This window comes from Lolium rigidum, chromosome 4, assembly GCF_022539505.1.
Source record: "Lolium rigidum isolate FL_2022 chromosome 4, APGP_CSIRO_Lrig_0.1, whole genome shotgun sequence".
In the NCBI taxonomy this organism is placed as follows: domain Eukaryota; kingdom Viridiplantae; phylum Streptophyta; class Magnoliopsida; order Poales; family Poaceae; genus Lolium; species Lolium rigidum.
In genome coordinates this window covers 260134923-260149191 of record NC_061511.1, presented here as the reverse complement: position 1 = coordinate 260149191, position 14269 = coordinate 260134923, and the positions used below count along the sequence as shown (strand labels likewise).

The 14269-nt window shown below is 43.0% G+C and overlaps 2 protein-coding genes across 4 annotated transcripts; both read left to right on the top strand.

The window, feature by feature from the left end:
- Nucleotides 1–3139: 3139 nt before the first annotated feature.
- Nucleotides 3140–3451, top strand: LOC124707614 (histone H4). The gene has a single exon (XM_047239280.1). The coding sequence runs from the start codon at nt 3140–3142 to the stop codon at nt 3449–3451; it is 312 nt and encodes a 103-aa protein (XP_047095236.1).
- A 1554-nt stretch (nt 3452–5005) lies between these two features.
- On the top strand, nt 5006–13046 carry LOC124707611 (SAC3 family protein A-like). 3 transcript variants are annotated; one of them, XM_047239274.1, is made up of 14 exons: nt 5006–5141; nt 6187–7017; nt 7479–7694; nt 7771–7968; nt 8276–8374; nt 8831–8934; nt 9553–9715; nt 9907–10362; nt 10474–10614; nt 10837–10896; nt 11211–11341; nt 11421–11554; nt 11648–11853; nt 12332–13046. In XM_047239274.1, exons 1-14 carry the CDS (start codon nt 5088–5090, stop codon nt 12437–12439), a joined length of 2901 nt encoding a protein of 966 aa, XP_047095230.1. In that variant the 5' UTR covers nt 5006–5087; the 3' UTR covers nt 12440–13046. The 3 variants fall into 3 exon arrangements, with proteins under 3 accessions (XP_047095230.1, XP_047095229.1, XP_047095231.1); XM_047239273.1 differs by having other exon boundaries at nt 9550–9715; XM_047239275.1 differs by lacking the exon at nt 5006–5141 and having other exon boundaries at nt 6450–6559; nt 6652–7017; nt 9550–9715.
- Nucleotides 13047–14269: the final 1223 nt, after the last annotated feature.

The window sequence follows — 14269 nt, the reverse complement described above, 5'->3', positions numbered from 1 at the left end:
TATTCTATGATATTTCTATATATATATAGAATATGATATCTAATATGACACCCGATTTGTCAAAGGGATTGGATTGGTGACTTACCCATTCAGTGACTTTGGCACTGGACGTTCCAAAAACGGGTACTATCGGATCGGGTGAATTAGAGAATAGACAGAGGTCCGTTGGCATTTCAGCCTTTCTTCTCCTTTCAGGGCCTATCCGAAAGAGAATCCAGTACCTCTTGGTCCTGAATATCAGAATAGGACGAACGAACCGGACCCCGCGGATATCTTTGCTTCGGAACAAAACAAAACCCTGCAATCAAATAGATTGTCCCAAGGGCGCCATATTCTAGGAGCCCAAGTTATGCTATTGAAAATTAGTTCCTCTAGCAGTTCCGGTTTGAGCATTCCGTTCCCTTTTTCAAACTCCACTTCTTTTCATATAGCAATCCCTGATCAAAGAGAGAACAATATCCATTTCAAAACATTTCTAACGGATTCCTTGGTTCGGACCGACGAAGTAATGGCACTCGATTATTATCAACCTGGCTGCAATCTTTTTCTGTCGGTAAGGATTGCACCAGAGCACCTTCTACTTCTAATAGGCCATGAACTATAGATAGAGAAGAATCATTCTGAGCGAGTACATAAGAAGCGATCCACTTTTTTTCATCGGTTCCAGGCCAGGGGAAGACCAAAGATCTTGCGCGGCAGGTCCGCCAGAAAAACGAAAAAGAGAAAGAAGTCTCGTTAATCTATTCATGCTCGTTCCAAGTTCGAAGTACCTTTTCTTTTGGCCAAAGAAAAACCCGCTTCCTGACACGATTGCCTCTTTATATAGATAGATTCGATGGGGTTATTACTTATAAGTCTATTTTGTACAAGAGCCCCTCCTATCTGATAGAAAAGGGTCCCATGATCCCGAGCCGATCTTACCTTGGCTCGCAAACCCCAAGTTTGTCTATGAAGAGCTAATCTAATTGTATTTTTTTTTTAATGGATTTCTTATGTGGAATACTAATGGATAGGGCCTCGTTGCTAAGTGTTACAAGATCTAGTGCACTGGAACTCGTGGTTATGGACCCGAATCCTTTAGTATGCAACATTGTCTTTTCCAAGTAAAAACCCCTAGTATATGAAAGAATGAAAAGGTGATCAAAATTAAATGAAGCAAAAGGGACAACACCTCCTCCCCCATGTAGCCTAGTGATGTAAGTGGAGACCTAGAATCTCCCATCCTATTCCTCCTCCCCTCAAGCCCCTAGTCGCCGCCGGATAAGGCCACCAAAGTGAACTTAGAACGGGTTGGCTTGGATGGCGGCTATTGCAATTTCCGTGATGGCACCTTGTTCTTCATCGTTGCCCCGGAGTCACACCTCGTACTTAAGGTTCATAGGTCATCCACAGCACAACGATGTGAGAAATCTGGTCTATACACGAATGAGACCCAACGATCAGCGTACGACCATACATCCACGTCTAGTAGAGCTGGCCTGAACATGCGGTGGGTCCCACCCGGCGTGGAAAGCCGAGCTCAGTGGCAGGCGCTGTCCAATGCTCTCACCGAGCACGGGTCCACCCAGCTGTCGATGACGCAGGGGACCCGTACCAGGGGTGCGGTCCCGAAGAGGGGAGACGAAGAGCTCCTCATGGGGAAGGTGTGAGGGGTGATGCTGCCAGACACACGCCCGCGGCCGGGACTCCGCAAGGAAAATGCATGCACCATCCCGATGACTATGTGTGTGGGTGGCGAGTCAGAATTAAGCTGCGATTTTTAGAGGCATCATTATTCATCTGGGAGGAGCACCGCTGGGACTTGGAAGGCACACCTCGATGGGCTTGGGAGCCCAAAAGATCCTAGGTGGTGCGCCCCAAACATGTAGGGGTGCGTCACCTTCCCTCTTTCGGCCGTCGATCGTCTAAATTACTTGATTCTTTCACCCAGCCGACGTATTTTCACCTAAAAATCACTATATACATGGCACTCGAAGAGTTCCCGGGAGTAGAGCGTCGCAGAAGATCGCTACACGAGAACAGAGGCTGCAACAACGAAGATTGGAGGGGAAGCTTACCGTACGGGATCACCGCCAGAGCGGGATCTCCACTTTCTCCAACGTGCATTCATCTCATCATCCCATCCCCATGATCCAATGGGGGTAGTCACACCTCTAGACTACGGAGTTTGTGTGCAGTGGCTTGATCTATTTCCTGTCATGTTCTTCTGTAGTTCTTCAGTGCCATATGAGCTGCCCTACATGATTATGGTTATATTTGTAATACCTATACGGTGGATCTTATATTCTATGATATTGTGCTATGAGATACTGATCGTATTATGTGCGAGATGTGTTGATAGATGCATATTATGTACCTCATTCTTAAGTATTTGTTCTTGAGCATTTGTTCTGATCCAACTTTTACGTGGAAGGGCTGCGTGGTGGTGATGGTTTTAGTGGTTTGTGTGCGTAGCTAGGTTGGCCGGGTGTGCCCTAGCGGCGATTGTGTTTCATGATGGCCGACGAGGTGTTTACCTTCTTCTTAATTAACGAGTCGAGACACAACTTTAGTCTTCGTTTCAAAAAATAAATCTTTTTCCTTAAACTACTTGGTAATCGCAAATTAATAGAAATTTAGTACTTCATGATGATTTTGCAGCACATGAAAAATGAAATGACGATGGACAGTGAAAGTTTGCAGAGTAATAATCTTTTTTAGGGACTAATCATTTTCTGAGAGTTGAATAATGTTTTGGTAGGATCCGTTGCCCAAAACTGCCTGCCGTGCTGCCCTTGTTCCCGCGAGGGCATACACGAGGAGCAGGACGGAGCGAAACCGAGAAATCGCAAAAAGAGAAGGAACCGCGCCCAGAGCCCAAAACAGCTTCGACCTGGCGCCTCCCGGAACGAAATCGCAGAACCATCCCGCCAATCCACCGCGCAGCATCTCCCGCCACGTCACCGATCCGTGGCTTCTTCCCCCGGATCGCCATCCCAGCCGTCCATTCATTACGCATCGAACGGCAGCCACCGCCCTCCTCCACCTCTCGCCTCCTTATAAGCCCCCATCCTCCCCTTCCCCCAAATCACACAGCTCCAAACCACCACCGCTCCTCGAGTTCAATCCGCTCGCAGCAGCACTCCAGTCAAGGTCAGCCATGTCGGGCCGCGGCAAGGGAGGCAAGGGGCTGGGCAAGGGCGGCGCCAAGCGCCACCGCAAGGTGCTCCGCGACAACATCCAGGGCATCACCAAGCCGGCCATCCGCCGCCTCGCCCGCCGTGGCGGCGTGAAGCGCATCTCCGGGCTCATCTACGAGGAGACCCGCGGCGTCCTCAAGATCTTCCTCGAGAACGTCATCCGCGACGCCGTCACCTACACTGAGCACGCCCGCCGCAAGACCGTCACCGCCATGGACGTCGTCTACGCGCTCAAGCGCCAGGGACGCACCCTCTACGGCTTCGGCGGCTAGAGGCCTCGCCTCCTCTTCGTCTGCGGCGAACACGTAGCCTCCTCGCCTCGCTGTCAACAGCTTGTTGTCTTCCGCAGTGTGTTCTGTTCTGTTATGTTCAGTAGTTGTAGTTGGAACCATGTTACTACTAGTTCTTCCCTTGGTCCATCGCTAAATCTACCTAGCTAGCTTGTAATAGCTCTGTACGAGCCTAGATCTGAATTCGAATATATTATCTTCCTCCAAAAGATGGTTTGTGCCCACTGTTGTCAATTTGCACCATAGTCTGAATTCGGAAGTGGATGATTTTAAGACGAAACTGAAATCAAATGCTCTGTTTTGTTCAGTAGCTGTAGTTCGATTGATGTTTCCAGTTGTACATAGCAAAATTTCTCTAGCTAGCTTCTAGCTCTGTACGAGCCTAGATCTGGAATCGAATATATATTCCCCTTGCCATGATGTGTCTTAACGAAAAAAATGATGTGTCTTAACGTTTGTCCATTTGCATTGTAATCTGAATTTGGAATTTGTCCTCCGCAAGATCTATCTAGCTAGCTTGTAGTAGCTCCGTATGAGCCTAGATCTGAATTCGAATTTATTATCTTCCCCCAAAAGATGGTTTCTGTCCACTGCTTGTTGATTTGCATCATAGTCTGAATTCGGAAGTGAATGTTATTTTTAAGACGAAGCTGAAATCAAATGCGTAGTCAATTTGCACCATATCCTGCAGGATTGTAGCCATCTGTAATGGAATGTACTAGTATTATATTACCGTGCAGTGGTGCGAGTGTGATTTTGAAAACGCGATCTGAATTTTGCTGTCTTTCTCAGTGGCTTTGTTTTGTTCAGTTGGATCGATGTTTAGTTCTCCATCTGTCCATATCAAAATCTCTCTAGCTAGTTTCTAGCTTTGTATGAGCCTGGATCTGAAATCGGAGTAGTACAGTACTATCTCCCGCTTTGGTGATTTGTGTCCACTGCCTGTCGATTTGCATTATAATCTGAATTTGGAAGCGAGTGTTTTATTTAAAAAAAAAAACTGAAGCTGAAAGCAAATGCTCTCCATCCTCTGAAACAAAACAAGGAACTCGTTAAATAGTGGCTCAAATAGATCGGGAAACGAGTGTTCTTCCCGTGCAATGATGGGAGTGCGATGTTGACAATATGATCTGAATTTTGTCTCGAATGTTTTTCTGAAGCTCAAGTAGAAGCGAACGTTCTCCCTTCCAAACGAAAAAAAAAGTCTCGTCCTATCCTGGGCTCAAATAGAGCAGGGCCCATACATCTCTCAAAAGTCCAGCAGCCCACGGGCCCGTGCACGCAACCGCTACGGTTTGCCGTCTCCGGCACGTTCTCTTCTCCGACGAACTCGTTACGACACCCACCCAAGGACAAACCGCTACGCAACGCACCCAAAAAAGGGCGACAACAAAAAAAAAAAATCGCTGCTCCTTCCTCCTCTCGCTTTCTGCATCACGGCTTGACCACACGAATCATCTCCTTCGCTCGATTTCTCGGCGAATCCGTTGACCCGATTTCCCCTCCGTGTTTCCGGTTTTCTTCGCCGTCGATTCCCCTCCCCTCGCCGTCTCCGGTCGAAGCCGAATCGCGCGGTGGGGTTGGTTGACCTCGCCGTCGGGTTTCGAGCTCGGCGAGGATGGGGAGCCACGGCGCCGGGCCGGCCGCTGGATCCGACGCCGCGCGCGCCGAGGTACGTGACGTGACCCGCCTGCTAAGCTGGTTTGATCCACAAAGTATCTGCGCTGGCTTGGTTCCAGCCAAGCTGCGTGTATTGGCCTGTTTTTTGATTGGTTGTAAAGGGTCCGGTGTAGTTGGGAGCAACCCCAGTTCGTACGTTATGGCAATCACCGCAGTTGTAGGAGATTTAGCCTTGTTCTGATATGCTATGGGAATTATTGTTGTGTCTGCATAAGACATACCCGGGCTAAGTTGATGATGTGGCGAGGAAAACAAAATTTTATCTGATTGAGCAATTCATGCTAGGTTGTGTTGTTGCATTTCGTGCCATTTTTTCTCTCTATCTGAGATGTGGTAATACTCATAGCCTTTGCTCTAGTATTGTGTGTATAAGCATTTCGTAGGGCGGTACTGCTGAATCTTATGGAAGCCTAGTCACAGATCTTTGTACTGTTGATAAATTTCACCAGTGCTGCAATACAAAACCATTTTCTAGCCCCCTGTGTTTGCTGCCATGACAATTTGGTCATGGTGCATATTACAGCCTATACGAATTTTCGGTCAATTAAATATTAGGTTATATATAGAGTCTATATGTTCTGGGTCCGCTGTAGTTGGGACTTGGGAGTACCCAGTTAGTAAGTTGTGGCAATCACTGCAGTTGTAGGCGATTTAGCCTTGTTATGATATGCCATGGGAATTAGTGTTGTATCTCCATAAGACATACCCGGGCTAAGTTTAGGAAAACAAAATTTTAGCTGATTGAGTAATTCTTGCTAGGTTATTTTGTTGCATTTGGTGCCATTTTTTTCTCTCTATCCGAGATGTGGTAATACTCGTAGCCTTTGCTCTAGTATTGTGTGTTTCAGCACTTCGTAGGGCGGTACTGCTGAATCTTATGAAAACCTAGTCACAGATCATTCTAGTCTGGATAAATTTCACCAGTGCTGCATTGCAAAAACATTTTCTAGCCCCTGTGTTTGTTGCCATGACAATTTGGTCATGGTGCATATTAGATTCTATCTGAATGATGCTGAGGATTCCTTTGCTAATGGCAGGTTAGCGGCATGGCCCAGACAAACCAACCTGCTTATCCGCCTTTAGCTTCTGGGGATCATCCGTGGTCCTCTTCAACTGGGGCAGCAGCAGTTTCGTGGAACTATCCAGTGGACAGTCAAAAACAAGATACAGTTTACTATGATCCACAGAGGGATGTGTCGGTTTCAGGAGATAATCAAACTGTGGCAAGCAGTGCGCCTCCTACTGTTCAGTCGACTATGAGCTTGCCAAATGCAAGTCATTCTCACGTGCCTTACTCAAGTTCAATTCAACATGGCTACAATCCTGCAGAATATGGGAACTATTACTATAACTACCCACAAGCTACAAATAACTATTCCGCTCAGCAAGGAGGAGCAAATCAACATTCAGGTGCAGCTTATCAGCCTCTTACTTCATTTCAGAATTCTGGGTCTTACGTTGATCCTACAAGTAACACATATTACAATGCTGGTGGTCACCAGACTGCGCCAGGATATGCAACCAACAACTACTATTACCAGAATGATACACACAATGATGGAAGCTCAGGAAATAATTATGCTCAGTTATACCAGAACTACTCATCCTCTGGTACTAATGCAGTCCAAAATTCCAGTACAGTGCCTGCCAATTCTTTCTCATATCAGCCGCAGTACAACCAGTGGCCATACTATCACAATCACTCTGCACCAAGTCCTGCTGTCAATCCAGTTGCTGGGAGCAGTAACATAGATAACAGAGTTGTTAACACCACTTCTGGTTATTCTTATCCTAGTGCCGAGCCACCTCCACCGGGTACTACATCATGGAAAAGTAATTCAGGTGCTTCTGTTGCACCTCCTCTGCAGGTATGCTTTTTCCCTTTCACTGCAAATTGTTAGTTCCCCTACATAGCTTTTTTCCCATCAGACTCTCGACATTTATTTCTCACAAGTTTTGGTCTGTCTATGGATGATGGTTATCCCGAACAATGATTTTTCACAATTTTTCGTCTGTCTAGACATGTGTCCATGTTTGTTATTCTGGACATGATTTCTCATAAGTTTTAGTTTGTCTAGCCATGTTTCTTATTCTGCAAATAGAAAATGGCTGCTGCTTTTTTTGGGGACTTCTGCAATGTCCCTCCCATTTCAGAGTGAAATGCCCCTTCCTTTTTGAGGTTTTTTGTTACTTGGTCTTCAGAGTCCTTTCTCTGTGCTTTCTTTCTACTCCCTTGAAGTGCGAGTTATTAACTCTAGCATTACATGTTATCAACAATTTTTATCATGGGAAGAGAATCACCTTTCACCAAAGTTATACTACTGTGCAGGCTCCAAGCGTTCAAGAACCTCAAAATCAATATGTCCAACATCCACAAGAAACTCCAGCGTTGCAAAACCAGTATCCTTATCAAGCACCAGGTGTTCCAGTGTCTTACAACTATTACACAAACCAGGCACCAGCATACCAGCAGACAGCTTACCCACAGAACAATACGAATGCGAATCAAGTACCTGTGAACAAGCATGGTGATCAACAGAAGAGTGTAGGTTCAAAAGGTTTAAGCTCAACTATTTCCACAATTAACCATGTTTCTGATAAAGCTTAAGCCAAATTTGCAGGGTTCTTTGACAACAGATTCTTCCAGTGAAAACAAAATACAGATTCCAGCGATTCCTCGAATTGCTCCAGGTTTCTCTATGGTAATACCAAAGAGTGAGAAGAAAATTATAGTTGCTGATTTGGCAAAGAAACCTGCCTATGTTAGTGTTTCTGTGCCGAAGAACGATGCCAAAGCAGTTCAACATGGTCCAGATGCTGTAAATTTCTCCTCCTTTTTATCTGTTGTTGTTACTACCTGAAATATGCTTTTGTATTTGTTTTTAATCACAGTGATAAATTATTGGCATATGAAGGGCGAAATTACATCTTAATCAATTAGTTCCAGTTGTCGTAATTAATTTTGTTCACTGTCATGGAAGTGCGTTTGTTCATGATTTTTAAAACTAGGATAACAAAAGAATGCCGTAAATCCTATGTTAACAATTCCATTAATGGGGTATATGTGGTATCTTGTGGTATTTGTATATTCACCATCCATTTTTCCTCTCCTCTTGCCTTGCTTAGAGATCCGTCCCTTTTTCGCTCCGTAATTATGGTATGAGGAATCTCAACCGTTGCAAGAATGATGCCCAGAGAGCTGCCTGCCAAAGTATAATACAACAGGTGAAGTTTCTTTTTGTTGGCTTTTGTTAGTTGCCACTATTTGTCAACAACACCATCATCTATTGGTCTCAGTCATATGGATGGAGTAGTTTATCTACCTACATGCCTGTGAAAAATCGATGCCCTACTCAAGATGATGCTATAAAATTAGGACATTATCTTTCCTAGGTGGCAACAAACAAACAGTTTTAGTTTGCTAAGCACATCTGAGAACTTGCATTTAAATGTCATAATACCATAAACAGAGTTGATGTGCTATCCACTATATGTTGGTGATATACGGATAATGAATACCTGATTTCAATTCTGAAATTGAAGTCGCTTCAGCTTTTGGCACCCGCGTTTCATTTAAATTTGCTCCTTTCTTAATTTTTTTGTTCTGCTATATCGTTTGACAGTTTAAAATTATTTGATCTATTTGGTTGTATCACTTTTTTTCCTTGTGTTTATTTTCAGATCACAAGCAAAGCTCTTAGCGATGGAACCCTTCTTACGAAGAACTGGGACACTGAACCTCTGTTTCCGTTGCCAGAGAATCTTTTAACCATGACTGAAACAAGGTCCGTACTTCTCTTATACCCTCACCTGCTGCAAAAAAACAGACAGAATCTGTAAGGTGACAATGCAGTGTTGTTGAGACGTACATAAATTAGCTAATGCTATCTGTGGTCTGTCGCTTTGGATTTTTTTTACTGCGGTTCATTGAGCACCTCTATGATTGCATTTTTTCTGGAGAAATGTTTGCATTTTCAGACCACGCTATTTCAGCATATTTGTACCTTAGACTGACACCCTCAAAAAGTGCTGCAAACTAAGCAAATTTCAGGAAGTGTCTATTATTTTCAGTAACGGTATAATGACCACTAGTTGAGCTTCGACACTTCTTGGAAATTTCTAACACCATTAATTCTAGCCAGAATTACAGAATGGAGCGGTACCCCACATGATTAATATTGGCTGCATAATTTAGTTGCTTGGGAACCAGTGGTTCATCTAATCTGATGCCGACATACATCAATTAGTTGCATCATTACATGTTGTAAACTTGTAATTAGGGTTCCTCCATTTTACTCGAGAAATTTAGGCCTTCTTGCAGTTTCTGTAGTCTGCAGAATGGTAGAGTTCTGATAATAACATATAAATATTATTATACTGATTTTTTTTGTCCTGTACAGCAGTGCAAACAATTCAAGTCCCTTGTCAAAATCTACCCCTAAAAAACGCCTGAAAAGTAGGTGGGAGCCTGTTCCGGAGGAAAAAGTTACTGAGAAGGTGGAGCCAGTAGCAAAAACATTGATGAATGGTAGCGCCCACCATAATTTTGAGGCCAAAAATACAACGGTGAGAACTGGCATGTTGCTCTTGTTAAAATCTTGTCGTCAAGCATTCAACATAGATGATGGACTTACTTTTTGGAAGTAGGAGGCAGGATGAGCTTCTGCCCTGTTAGCATTGTCGATTTGTGCAATATCACATGCTTGTATTTTTTCTCTAGTAAGCTCTTTCTCTCAAATATTTAACTTGTTATGCAGGGAAACAATTGGAATTTCGGGAAGTTTGACCACTCTGCACATGCACCTTTAAACAAGATCACCCAGATGCCTTTCAAAAAGCAAAAGATGGGTAGTTATGCAAGTGTGATACGGAATGGAAATACTTCAAGCGATAGTGATAAGGAGCAGGATCTGACCAAGTATTACGCCAGTGCATCCGCACTAGCAAATTCACCAGAGGAAAAGAAACGCAGGGAGCATAGATCTAAGCGTTTTGAGAAGAGTAAGGATTCATCATCAAAATCAAGGAATTCTGCAGTGAATAAAGATGTACATACAAGAAGACCTATTTCAGCACTTGCTACTAGAAGTTCTGAAAATGGCAGCAGCTTGGCTGTCGAGGATCTGGATTGGGATGCACTGACAGTCAAGGGGACATGTCAGGAAATTGAGAAACGATACCTACGCCTGACATCAGCACCTGATCCTTCCACGGTAATAGAACCCACCAATTGTCTTAACTTTAAGCTTAAAGGCATTGATAGCATCAGTGGATCATTGTTATTTTAAGTTTGACGCTGCCTACTCTGAATACGCTCGTTGCAGGTAAGACCAGAACATGTCTTGGAGAAGGCACTTTCCATGGTTGAAACATCTCAAAAGAATTATCTTTTCAAGTGTGACCAACTGAAATCTATTCGTCAAGATCTTACTGTTCAGAGAATCCAGAATGAACTGACTGTGAAGGTAGTCTTACTTTTTCAGCATCCAGTTGTGTAGAACTGTGGATCACATTATATCGGCAACTTAAAAATACACAAGTCTATTTAGTTGCTAGACAAGACGCCATATTAGATATTTTAGTCTACTCATGTTCACCAAAAGAAAATATTTGTTAATGTTGTACATTAGGACATAATAATTTCAACAATGCACAATGTTTTGTAACCTTCCGATTTCTTATTTCAGGTTTACGAAACTCATGCACGTTTAGCATTGCAAGCTGGTGATCTACCTGAATTTAACCAGGTATATGCTTGTCTCGTCTGATCTGATTCTCTTAAAATATCAAATTATTGTACACATGTCTTACTTTCCTGTTAGTACCGAGCAGAAGTTTCGTTACACTTCCTAGTTATCAGATTGTTTCTGTTTCCAGAAAAAATAAAATTATCAGCTCATCTAGTGATTACTTTTCTCTAGAAACAAGATTGCTTCTGTGGTAGTGCCAGTGGTTCAGGAATATTGAGTGGAGTAGCTATTGTTTTCTAGTGTTCATATTTGTAATTCAACTTCTGCATGAGTGTCATAGTTCAAACTATTTGTGTGCAACTTTTTTTCAGTGCCAGTCACAACTGAAGAGGCTATACAGAGAGGGGAACAAGGGTTGCGATTTTGAATTCTCTGCATATAATTTGCTCTGTGTCATGCTGCACTCCAGTAACAAACGGGATCTGCTGTCATCAATGGCAAGGTATCATTTTGTAAACAGTTAGTGTGGGAACCTATTTTGTTCTCAACTGGACTACATTTCATATATTCATTGCTTTCAGCTTATCGAAGGAAGCCAAACAAGATGGAGCTGTCAAGCATGCCCTCGCAGTACATTCTGCTGTATCATCTGGCAATTATGTCATATTTTTCAAATTATACAAGCAAGGCCCCAACTTGAACTCTTGCCTTATGGGTAAAGGGCAATTTTACAAAATTCATGTCAATTCAGTGCATTCTCTTTCTGTAAGAGGTTTTGACTGATGTATGTTGGTCTCCTTTTTGACAGATCTATATGTGGAGAGGATGCGGTTCGAGGCTATAAAATGCATCTCTAGATCTTATCGCCCGACAGTACCTGTGGTGTATGTTGCTCGAGTTTTGGGGTTCTTGCTTAATGGGGATGACAGATCGGAAGAATGTGAAATATGGTTAAAAGCGCATGGTGCTATTCTTTCATTAGATAACAGTGGGGAATTGCAGATAGATACAAAGGTAATGATCTCTCTCTCTCTCTCTCTCTCTCTCTCTCTCTGGACAATATAAAACATATCAGAATGAGTGCAAATAGTTTTTTCGTGGCTTATTTGGTAAGTTGAATCTCATAAGCCCGTGGGATGGGTTATAGTTTTTGAATAGGTCTCTGCTAGGATGATATTGTGGCTATTCTTCTCCAAGGCCGCAAGGGCCATGTGTTGCCTTGGGTTATCTCAATGCTGTTGTTCACAGCTCCAACCGAAGATCCGTTGATTTTAGCTATGCAAACTTGGATTATTGTATTGTCTAAGCGTGCAGAGATTAGCAAACTGAGTGCAGAACATGATAACAAAGTACTTCACAGTGTTATGCTGAAATGTGCTATTACCCTGTCTAAGAATCATATAAATGCTTTAGCAGATGGGAATTATCGCATTTAATCCATTCTGATATTCTAATCCAGCAATATCTTGCATTACGTTACATTGCTTTGCAGACTTCTGCCACTACACTTTACATGCCAGAACCAGAGAATGCGGTTGCACATGGTGATGCATCACTTGCAGTTAACGACTTCTTTGCACGGACATCTGAAAAGGTGTAATGACGGTATGTACTCATCGGCGTGTCGGTGCTTATGGATGTGTTGCACATCTTCGGATGAAAATACGCTGTTATGTGCAACGTGATCAGCTCAAGAAGCTGAATAATGCTTCTGGGGTAGGAGGTTGGAACAAGGATAGGATGCCCCACTGCCTATTGCCTGTGCACTTGATGGCTGCAGTTGCACTCCAGTGAGCTGCCGCCACGCTGATTTGGAGCATTTTACCCAACACAAGATGTACGGCTACCCACGGAAAGACAGATTCTCTGCAGGACTTCTCTTGTGAGGGAAATGTTGCAGAAAGCGCATATTACATGTAAACTTCTGTGTGACTAACTGGTACTTCCTCCGTCCTATGAAACATGTCTTAACTTTATCTAAATTTAGATGCATCTAGACACTAAATGGTGTTTACATACATCCAAATTTAGACAAAATCAAGATATGTTTCATGAGACGGAGGGAGTACATATGTTTGTATCACGAAATTTATACACTACTAGTAGGTATTAGTGGGGAGGGGGGATACAGAGACAGAAGTTCAGAAATTTATTTGTAATACAGAATGCTGTAAATTAATGAAAATTTTCCTCTGGAACTGATTAAAATGCTGAATAAGTTTCTTGTGCCTCGGAAACCCCAAGCTCAGTACCAAACCTCTAAATGGCAGCAGCTAATGGCAATAAGATACTTTACTAGGAACTGGAACGTCCTAAAAACCTGTGATGTAGGTTACTGCCGTTAGTTGGTAACCACCGGTCTAATTGCCGGTGGTACCCAACCTATGTTTACTTGCTCCATTAACCTTTTCAGGGAAGTGGTTGCTAGCTGCTGATCTCATTCTAGTCACCAACAACAATATTCTATTCCATTTTGAAGAAAAAAAAACAATAATTCTATCCACTGCTCTTCTTATTCTGAGGACTCGCTATCCATTGCTCTGATCTTCGAAATTCTGAGATGTACGTAGTTTCCTGTTAGGAAGAATGACACGACATGTCGAGATCCTTCCTTCCATGCTCTGTCCCCTCAACTTTTCTTCATTTTTCATGCTTGTTTTAGTTGTTAGGTGCTTGGATGTTGGAGCAAAAACAAAAAAGAAAGTCTGGACAGTGATGCATTACCAAAAAAGTTGCCCTATACACCACAAACATGCCCAACTGTAACTATCAATGTGCATTGCTTCATTTTCCTTTTAATTTCCTTCCTGTCCACAATTGGAGTATTTGACCATGGTCCCATGATGACTACGGAAGTGTCCAGCCAGAAGAAACTTTTTTTCCTTTTTTAGATGGCAGAAGAAACTTTAGAAATGCAGAATTTGCAAAAAGTGCCACATACGGTCAGAAGATGTTAAGGGAGTGGGGATAATGCAATGGTGGGACTTCAAATACCAATCAGGGGCAAATCATATGAGTAACATCAACTTCGAGTGGTGTCAAAGTGGCAGGATAATGTAACTGATTACTACAAGGGAAAATGCACCAGATTTCAAACTTCGCCTCAACAATAGCATTTGCTCAATTAAATCTCTATGCACTTCAATCCAGGCAAGAACCTGCCTCTCATCAGCAAAATTTGAAACTACACGATAAGAGGAATAAGTAAATCTTACTACATATAGTCGTTTAACAGAATGATCACCCAAAGTCAAAGTGCCAGAATGAAATGACTGAGTACTACACAGGAGGAAAATGCATCAAATTTCAAACTTCGCCTCAAATATAGCACTGGCTCAACTAAATCTCTATGCACTTCAATTCAAGCAAGAACCTCTTTGTATGTATCCAGTTAAGTATCCCGTGTCTTATCAGCAAAATTTGAAACTAC

Bases quoted from the DNA above. Each gene is read 5' to 3' on its own strand.
- LOC124707614 (XM_047239280.1), top strand. From the start codon at position 3,140: ATGTCGGGCCGCGGCAAGGGAGGCAAGGGGCTGGGCAAGGGCGGCGCC.
- LOC124707611 (XM_047239273.1), top strand. From the start codon at position 5,088: ATGGGGAGCCACGGCGCCGGGCCGGCCGCTGGATCCGACGCCGCGCGC. The intron at 7,969-8,275 runs GTAAATTTCTCC...TGCCTTGCTTAG, and splicing joins TTCAACATGGTCCAGATGCT to AGATCCGTCCCTTTTTCGCT. The intron at 8,375-8,830 runs GTGAAGTTTCTT...GTTTATTTTCAG, and splicing joins GCCAAAGTATAATACAACAG to ATCACAAGCAAAGCTCTTAG.